Below are 8,835 nucleotides of genomic sequence, written 5' to 3'. Positions count from 1 at the left end.
CCCAGAGTATATCCTGTCTCCTCACAAGAGCCCTCTTCTCCCCCCACCCCTCCTCTCTTTGCAGGCTCTGTCATCCCCGGACATCCATCCAATGGCCCCTGCTCCTTGGAATGGCCCCTTGCCCTAGATGCAGCCGTGTACCCCCTCATGGGGTTGGCATGCCTGCTCAAGCCACTCCATATTCCCCAGGGCTCTCACTAGAGACAAAGGCCCTGGAAGGGCAGGCATGCTACCCTCTAATGCCTTCAGCCTGACTCCTGGGCTCTGTCCATGATGAAACGATATCCACCACCATACTGCCCTGTCCTAGAATAAGGAGGGGTCTAAGGAATTATGTCTGTGCAAGGGGATTTGGACATTTCAGATAATAAATGCCAATTCTTCATGTCTGTCGGAGTTCAGCCAGAGAAAGATGGCACACTCAGATAGGCAATCTGAGAATTGTTGATAAAGGGTGCTGTTTAGGGGCAGCTGAGTGGCTCAGTTGGTTGAGCGTCAAACTCTTGGTTTCAACTAAGGTCATGGTCTCAGGATCCTGAGATCAAGCTTCACATCAGGCTCTGCGCTGGGTGTGGAGCCTGCTTGAGATTCTCTCTCTCTCTCCCCCTCTGTCCCTCCCCCACCTACCCTCACCCATGCACACACAGGTGAGCACTCTCTTAAAAAAAAAAAAAATTTTAAAGGGAGTTGTTTAGAAAGGGCAGGTATAAGAAAACCACAAGGAAAATGGGTGCTCCAGAGGAGACATTAGCAGGAAACCAGGACCATTGCCAAGTCTGAGCAGCATGGGAAAGGGACAGGTAATGGAATCTGGGGAGAGACAGGGTTACCAAGAGCATGGCGGAACTGTGACCTCAGGACAGATTTGCAGAGAGCCCACAATGACCTTGATACTGCAGGGAGGGATCTGGGGGGATACCTACCCCAACCTCACCCTCCTCCCTCCCTCTGTTCTCCCACTGGGGCTTCCTGTGGACTGAATATGACCAGAATTCAGAGAGCAAGGGAGCCTGTTGATGCCACCCAAGGGCTGAGGAGGCAGAGAGGAGAGTCAGTCTGGTGGGTCTAATGGAAGACACTTGACACACCCCTTATCAGGTAAGTCTACATGATATTTAGAGTTTACAGAAAGTTCCATACAGTCATAGTCCTCACAGCAACCCTGTGAGGTAGGTAGGGCAGTGATTATAATCCCATTTCACAGATGAGGACACTGAAGTTCAGAGAGGTCAAACAACTTGCCCAAGGCCATAGGATTTACCTTGAGATGTTAAGTTCAGGGGCCTTCTCTGAGAGGCCCCCCTGGGAGAATGCCCTTCAATCCACACTCTTGGGGATACAGTCTTGGGGAGCAGTGGGGGTTCAGGCCAGCTAACCTTGGGCCTCAGAAGACATCTGTGCGGAGTGGGAGAGGCTGTTCCAAGCCACTGATGAAGAGATTGGGCTCTTGGGACAGTGTAGAGGAGCTGTGTACGATCGAGGTGTCCATGCTGCCCATAGTAACCTCCCTTTCCTCCTGCCGCAGGTGCCGGAGAATCTCCTGTGACAGGGAGAAGCTGCTGCCCTCTGCAGGTTCTGGAACAAGCATGGGGAAGGTGGGGGAGGAGTGCAATGAGGACCTCTTATGTTCTTTAACTTCAACATTCCCTGAAACTTGCTGAGCAGATCCTCCAACCTCCCTGCATCCCTCCCCACTCCTAGCCCCTGGGTCTAGTTTCCTGGAATTCTAGAGCTAGAATTGCTTTCAGAGATGACAGAATTCCACTTTCTCAGGCTCAGAGATGATGCTCAGAGGGGGCGGAGACCTGCCAGGGTCACAACGTGAGGCAGTAGCAGAGCTGAGGCTGCAGCTAACCCCCCCCCACCATCTCTTTGTTCTTCCACTTCTTCTGGCATCCCTAGATGAAGTGAGGGGATCCTAGAGCACATCTCTTCAAACTTCACCCAGGACCCATAGCCAGATACCTCAGAAAGCAAGTGAGTGTCCTAGGTGGAGAGGCAGGACCTCTCCCCAGGGAGGAAGGAGCAGGGTTTGAATGCCTTGACCACTTGGGAAGGCCCAGGGCATAATGCTGCCATAGCTCCTTCTAACCCCTCAGGACACCTGACTCTTCCCGCCCTGTGGCCTATCAATCCCTCACCCTGGTAGACAATGAGGCGGCAGTTGTTCTGCAACTCAGGGGCATCTGCCAGGATGTCTTCAAGTGTCCGGCAGAAGAGTTTGGCCTGCTCAAGCCGATCCTCCCGGCTAAAGCCAGCTCGGCCATCCTGTGACATGGCAAAAAGGGTCTGCAAGGGGGTGGCATACTCCAGGACACAGATACCTGCCTGGAGGAGATGAGAAGACAAGATTCAACCAGGACCCAGATAGACAGACTCTGGACCCTGGTGCCACTGTTGGGGCCCCGCTCCTCCAGCCTGTAGAGATGCAGTTCTGGGAGGTGGCTACCCTGATGAGATCTATGCTATCTATGCCTTTGCTCCTAAAATCAGGACCAGGACTGTACTAAATTTATCCTTCACAGATTCCTCCTTCCCAGATCCCAGAGCAAGGTCCCCCTACACCCCCTAAGTCACCTGCTATCAACAACTCTAACTGGAAATCAAATCTGGAGGCTGCGCTCTGGGCTTCAACCCTGGTCTGGGTTTCCCCCAACCTATGTGAGATCTTAAGACATTCTCACAGCTTTGTCTAGGACAGCTTTATGGTCAAGTGCATGGTATGTCAGGATTATTGTCCAAATTCTTACCGGTTCTCTGAGTCTTAGTTTCCTCATTTGTAAAGCAGGGATCATAACAGTGCTTACCCCACAGGTGGTAGTGAGGGTTAAATGAGGCGGTCAGATGAACAGCGTCTGGTATGCAGTAAGTGCTCAAGTAGTGTTGCTTATTGTTATCATCATTCAGAGCTGAAGCTTGCTCTGGGACCAATTGGGGAAATTAAGGGTCAGAGAAGGGTAGTGAATTTTTATCAGGGCTTGGCCAGGGGTCAGAATTCTGGTGCTCTGGGCTTGACTCCTCTTTAGCAGCTCTCGCCTCCCTGACCACTCACCGGTTGCCCTTTTTCCAGAAGTTCATAGACGCTGTTGGTGTAAACCCGGCGCTTGATGCCAGCACGGTCAGCACTTTGCTGGGGCAGCTCATATAGGAAGCGAATGTTGGGGTCGACCACACTCAGGTCATCAGGCACCCCACAGTCCAATGGGAAGAGGATGTGCAGCCGATGGCTCCCTATGCCCTGTAGCATGTTGTTGTGCAATGCCTGTATCCGGGCTGGGAGCCCTGGCATGGAGAGGCCCGAGAAGTCATTCCTATTAACCCTATTTCCCACCCAACCCAGGACAGTAATCCAGGTCATTGGTTCCCTCAGTGTGTAGGTGCAAGAGAACGAAGGGTCCAGTCCACTTGCATTGTGCAGGAGCCAGGAGGGGCAGAGCTTTCAGGAACTCTCCAGCCCCTCCCTCTACTCCTTTTCCCTCTGTCTCCCTTCATCTGTCCTTTGTCTAGATGTCTCTGCTCACCCCACTCCTTCCCACAACAGATTTTAGAGATCTGGGAGGCAGGAAGAGCCCTAGGAGGTGACCTTCCCAGCATTCCCAGGTACACGGAGTCTGGCCTCTAGCTCCAGACCTATTTCCTAGCAGAAGCCATGGTGACAAGGGCAGACAGCAATGAGATATGGGAGAACCATGGCCTCAGCTAGCAAGTCAGAAGAAATGAGACATGACACATGTGCTCACAGGAGAGGGGTTAAGGGTCCAGGCTCTGGGAAGATGTGGGTTCAAGTCCTATCTCCTCTTCTCACTATGCTGTGTGACTTTGGAGAAGTCACTCTACCTCATAGAACCACAATTTTCTTACCTCTAAAACAGGGAGGCTGATTATCCCTTGCCCACAAGGTATGAATTAAAAGCAAAAATGCACACAAAGGGTGCAGAGCATGAAGTAAATATTCATTGGAAGAATTCACGGTTAACCTGGGAGAAGTCACTTAATGGCTCAAAGCACCATACTCCTCCCTATAAACCATGTCCTTCATGCCCGCAGAATTGCTTTGGGAATCAAATTTTTAGGAATAAAAATTATTTTTTAAAGATGTTATTTATTTATTTATTTATTTATTTATTTGACAGAGAGAAAGAGTGTGCACCAGCAGGAGGAGCAGCAGAGGGAGAGGGAGAAGCGGGCTCCTTGTTGAGCAGGGAACCCAATGTGGGGCTCAGTCCCAGAACCCTGGGATCATGACCTGAGCCAAAGACAGGCACTTAATTGACTGAGCCACCCAAGTGCCCCAGGAATAAAACTTCTTTGAAAAATATAGGTTCTAGAAACACAAGAGATTTTATGTCCTATTGTCTGTCTTAGAGGTCTAGAAATAGGAGTATAGACAAAGGCTCACCTGGCAGGATCAGCCGCAGGTACCCAATAAAGTATGACCATGCCAGCCCATGGGCCACGTTGAAGTTCCTTTTTTCACAGACTGCAGAGACCTCAGCTGGGGCTAGGCCCTGTGGACAGCAGGGTGGGGCTAGGGAGCCTCCATGAAGGAGAACCAGAGCCCTCCTCCTCAAGATTTCCCAATCTGCTGCCAACTTGATCCTTTCTCTGCCATTGCTGGACCCACTGTTGTAGGACATTATAGGCTCTACTCTAAGGACCAACCTCTGAACTAGTCTTACTCTGAATATTGAGCTCAGAGTAGCTCATACTAACTGCAGCCTCCACTTGGCTACATCTTCCACCTCCCTCTGTGTCTTACCTGGAGCTCCAGGAGGATGTTTAGTGCCTGTGAGAGGCCGAGGAGGGCAAGCATCCAAGTGAAGGGCAGGCCAGCTATGTTTGGGAGGGAGCCGTAGAAATAGCAGGACAGCAGGAGCAGAGCCCCACAGCGAATGGGGCAGCCCAGGCAAGCCCGTGTAGCCCTCCAGTAGCTGCCCTGGTACCTGCAGGTGACAGTCAAGCTCCTAACTCCAGCCCAGCTCAGCCAGAGAGATTCAGGGAGGGGCAAGGCTGGGTATCAGTCACAAGAACAAGACAGGTAGGGTGCCCAGTCGCCATGGGTAATGGAGTCACCTGGAGTGGAGATGGCACAGCTCTTCGGTCAGATAACAGACCCCCTTGAACAGCAGTCCCAGCTGCAGGGAGGCCAGGTGGAGCACCAGCCATTGGAGAATGTGTTCTGGTAGCTCCCCTAGCCCCCAAAGGGCTCCCAGGCAGACAGCCAACAGGACCAAAGCTGCCTTCTGGGCCCTGGTCCCCCTGGGCCGTGGGATGGATGGGTGCAGGCTAGCCTGGAGCATCTGTGGGTACCAAGAAGCCCCAGCTGTTACCCTCTTACCCCACTACCGGTTCCAGACAGCTCTTTTTCTTCCTGGTGCCCAGCCGGAGTCAGAGGCTGTGGTTGGAGATGCCTCTAGGGGACAGGCTGGGCATAGAGTGTCCCAGAGCTCCTGTCTGGGACAGATTTGTTGAAAACAAAGCAGGGGGAGAGGAGAAGTGCATGTGTCCACACATATACACCCTACCCAACCCCAGTAAGACCACAGATGTAGTGAAGAAAGAAAGCAGTGACTGTCCCAGACTCAGACCTGAAAGTGTCCTGGGAGGTTCTACCCCCCTAGGGACTATCAAAGACTTGAGTTTCCCCTCTCCCCAGAATCCACCCCAGAACAGACCTTAGTCAGCAAAGGTGCCACCCACAGTCTGGGGGTGTAGGCAGGGCAGCCAGAAGGCTGGCACTCATCTCTGGGTCTCTGGGGTCCTCAGCCTTAGAGCCTGTGCTCCACTACTCCTAATCCTACCTACCTTCTATATCTGAGACTGCAGCTTGTTTCTGGAAGACAACAGGGAGAAGAGGTCTGGTGCAATGCCTCCCAGCGACCGAGGGCAGCTTTCTGGGCACGGCCTGAAAAACAAACATTAAATGACAATCAAAACTTTCCACAACACTCTAGCCCTGGAGTCTCACCAGACCACAGCTTATAGGAGGAGGGTATTTCCTGCTCCCCAGGCAGAGAGGAAGGGCCCCCACAAGCCATGCCTCAATCTTGGTATGGGGAGGGAGGCTTGAGAAAGCCCTTGTTCCAATGCCATTTGCTCCACCTCATAATCCCCTGCAGCCACAATCCTGAAGACTCAAGCCCCCATGATCAAACACAGTCTACCAACACCCAGGCAGGTCTCCACAAGACCAACAAAGACACTCCCAGACACTCCCAGACAAAGGCAGCACACACACTGCACCGTGCTGAGTTTTATTCTGATTTCTAGATGTACATCCTCTTTTTCTGAAGACTGTGATATCAGGAAGGAGGAAGGGAGAATGAGTGGCTATTTCCTGTAACGACAGCCTTGTGGGTAAAAGGCTTTGTAGCAGCAGAGAGTCTATGGGGGAGTGGAGATTTGGCTCCCTGCAGGAAGTGGCCACACCTGTGGTTTCTCAGGGACAACCCTGTAGTTCTAGCCAAAAAAGCAGTCCTGGGGAACTTCATCATCATCGTCATCATAAATTGTTTACCATGCTCCAGATATTATGCTAAGAGCTACACATATTATTTTACTTAATCCACTGAGCATAGGGACGCCTGGGTGGCTTGGTGGTTTAGCGTCTGCCTTTGGCTCAGGGTGTGATCCTGGAGTCTCAGGATCGAGTCCCGCATCGGGCTTCCTGCATGGAGCCTACTTCTCCTTCTGCCTGTGTCTCTGACTCTCTCTGTCTCTCATGAATAAATAAATAAAATCTTAAAAAAAAATCCACTGAGCATAACACTATTTCCCATTTTACAGGTAGGTAATCTGAGGCTTAGTGGAGTGAACTGCTTGTTCTGTGCCATGACTTCATGGGAAAGGGTAGAAGTTACCAGAACCAGGTTTCACACCAACAGTTTCCTCTGGGGTGACCAGGAGTGTCTCTGGCTGTTCTCCTGCAAACTGTTAAGCTGATGATTTGAAGATGGGGCAGGCCTAAAGAGTGGGGTTGGGGTGGCACCCACACAGCAGCAGCCATTCATTCCTGACTGGGTCAAAGGGTCTTCGCCTGGACCCTCCCCCAAATCACACCCAGAAAAAGATGACACACCACATTCATAGATCCACTGGCCTCCCAGAAACAAGGAGGCTTCCTGAAATTTCTTGATTGTGAAAATCACTTCCTCCAAATGGGGGAATTCCCTACATCTTCTCTTCCCTACAAGTGAGTCACAAAGGGGCCCCCTGAGGTGAGCAAGGGCTCAGCTACTTCAAAACCAAAGAAAATCAAGGTTGCCCAAAAGAAGGCCTAGCAGAGTCCCCCCAGAGTGGGCACCTTCACACCTGCCCCAAGAGCCAGCTGTGCCAAGTAGCCAAGGGCTTCCCGGCTACTAAGGACCCACTCCCCGAGGGGGCACTGCTGTTGCCTCTCTACGGCTCTGCACTGGTCATCTCTTCCTCCCGAAAGTGTTCTCATCCCATCTTTTCTCCTGAAGGAAGTTCCTCTTGTATAGGCCAGGGTCGCACTATGTATCAGAAGCCTTAAAAAACACACATACCATGGTGGACCCAGCAATCCATTTCCAGAAATCCTTTGTCAATAAATAATCAGACAAGGGCACAAACATGCCCATTTTTCAGATATTTGTAGCAGTATCATTTACACCAGAGAAAAACTGAAAGTTATCTAAATGCCCAACAATTGAGGACTTGTTAACTAGATGTGATTCATCTTACAGTAGAAGGTTGCATACCAGGGCACCTGGATGGTTCAGTAGTTGAACGTCTGCCTTCAGCTCAGGGCATGATCTCGGGGTTCTGAAGTCGAGTCTCGCATCGGGCTCCCCTCAGGGAGCCTGCTTCTCTCTCTCTGCCTGTATCTCTGCCTCTGTGTGTGTGTCTCTCAGGAATAGAGACACACAGAGAGAGGCAGAGGGAGAAGAAGGCTCCATGCAGGAACCCCGATGTGGTGCTCAATCCTGGGACTCCAGGATCACACCCTGGGCCAAAGGCAAGGGCCAAACCATTGAGCCGCCCAGGGATCCCCAAATAAATAAAATATTTTAAAATGTTTTTAAAAAAAGGTTGTATAGCCACCAAAAATGATGATGTAATTTTGTACCTATTGACTTTTTTAGATTTATTTGTTTATATTGGGGAGGGAGGGGCAGAGGGAGAGGGAGAGAGAGAGAATCTCAAGCAGACTCCCTACTCAGCACAGAGCCCTTTGCAGGGCTTGATCCCACTACCCTGAGATCATGACTCAAGCTGAAACCAAGAGTCAGACACCCAACCAACTGAGCCACACAGGCACCCCTGTATTTGTTGATTCTTAACCACATTTATTATACATTTCTTACTGGAAAAAAGCAGTGTACAAGACAGTATAATAGCATTTTAAGAAATATATTTTGCATGAAAAAGGTCTGGAAGCACAGATGTCAAAACGCCAACAATGATTACTCTATGCAGTAGGAATACAGGTGATTTTTAGCATATTTTCCTGTTTGCTCATTATGTTTTCTTGGGTTTCTTTTCCCAAGATTGAACATGTATTGGTTGTTTCATGCTTGGAGTATGCTCTAAAAAGAAAAAAATCCCAGCATTGCCTCAGGGCCTAGAAGATAGGATTGCTGGTGAATACGTCAGGCCAGGCCCTGCTGTCATGACACCAAGAGCAGGGCTGGGGCAGTGGGCATTATGTAACTGCACCAGCAATTAACTACAGATGTGGTGAAGGCTTCAAAGAATGTACTTCTATTGCTGTTCTGAGAAGATCCTGAAATACCCCAGTCTAGACTTTCCTGAAGAAATGCCACTGAGTTTGGAAGGAGCAAGGAAAGGGTGGTGGAGAGGAATGCAGGTGTG

General features: G+C 50.6%; 1 protein-coding gene across 3 annotated transcripts; it reads right to left on the bottom strand.

Moving 5' to 3' along the window:
- Window positions 1-1,097: 1,097 nt before the first annotated feature.
- On the bottom strand, window positions 1,098-6,300 carry STING1 (stimulator of interferon response cGAMP interactor 1). 3 transcript variants are annotated; one of them, XM_055331098.1, is made up of 8 exons: window positions 6,237-6,300; window positions 5,806-5,905; window positions 5,074-5,300; window positions 4,760-4,943; window positions 4,400-4,508; window positions 3,053-3,282; window positions 2,142-2,328; window positions 1,098-1,575 (listed from the first exon to the last, which is right to left on the bottom strand). In XM_055331098.1, the coding sequence occupies exons 3-8, from the start codon at window positions 5,298-5,300 to the stop codon at window positions 1,385-1,387; spliced, it is 1,128 nt and encodes a 375-aa protein (XP_055187073.1). In that variant the 5' UTR covers window positions 5,806-5,905; window positions 6,237-6,300; the 3' UTR covers window positions 1,098-1,384. The 3 variants fall into 3 exon arrangements, with proteins under 3 accessions (XP_055187073.1, XP_055187071.1, XP_055187070.1); XM_055331096.1 differs by having other exon boundaries at window positions 6,103-6,274; XM_055331095.1 differs by having other exon boundaries at window positions 5,074-5,454; window positions 5,806-6,274.
- Between the last annotated feature and the right edge of the window lie 2,535 nt (window positions 6,301-8,835).

The sequence above is a fragment of the Nyctereutes procyonoides genome, unplaced genomic scaffold, assembly GCF_905146905.1.
Source record: "Nyctereutes procyonoides isolate TBG_1078 unplaced genomic scaffold, NYPRO_anot_genome, whole genome shotgun sequence".
In the NCBI taxonomy this organism is placed as follows: Eukaryota; Metazoa; Chordata; class Mammalia; order Carnivora; family Canidae; genus Nyctereutes; species Nyctereutes procyonoides.
The sequence above is the reverse complement of the archived record's forward strand: the minus strand, read 5'-3'. Positions and strand labels throughout refer to the sequence as shown.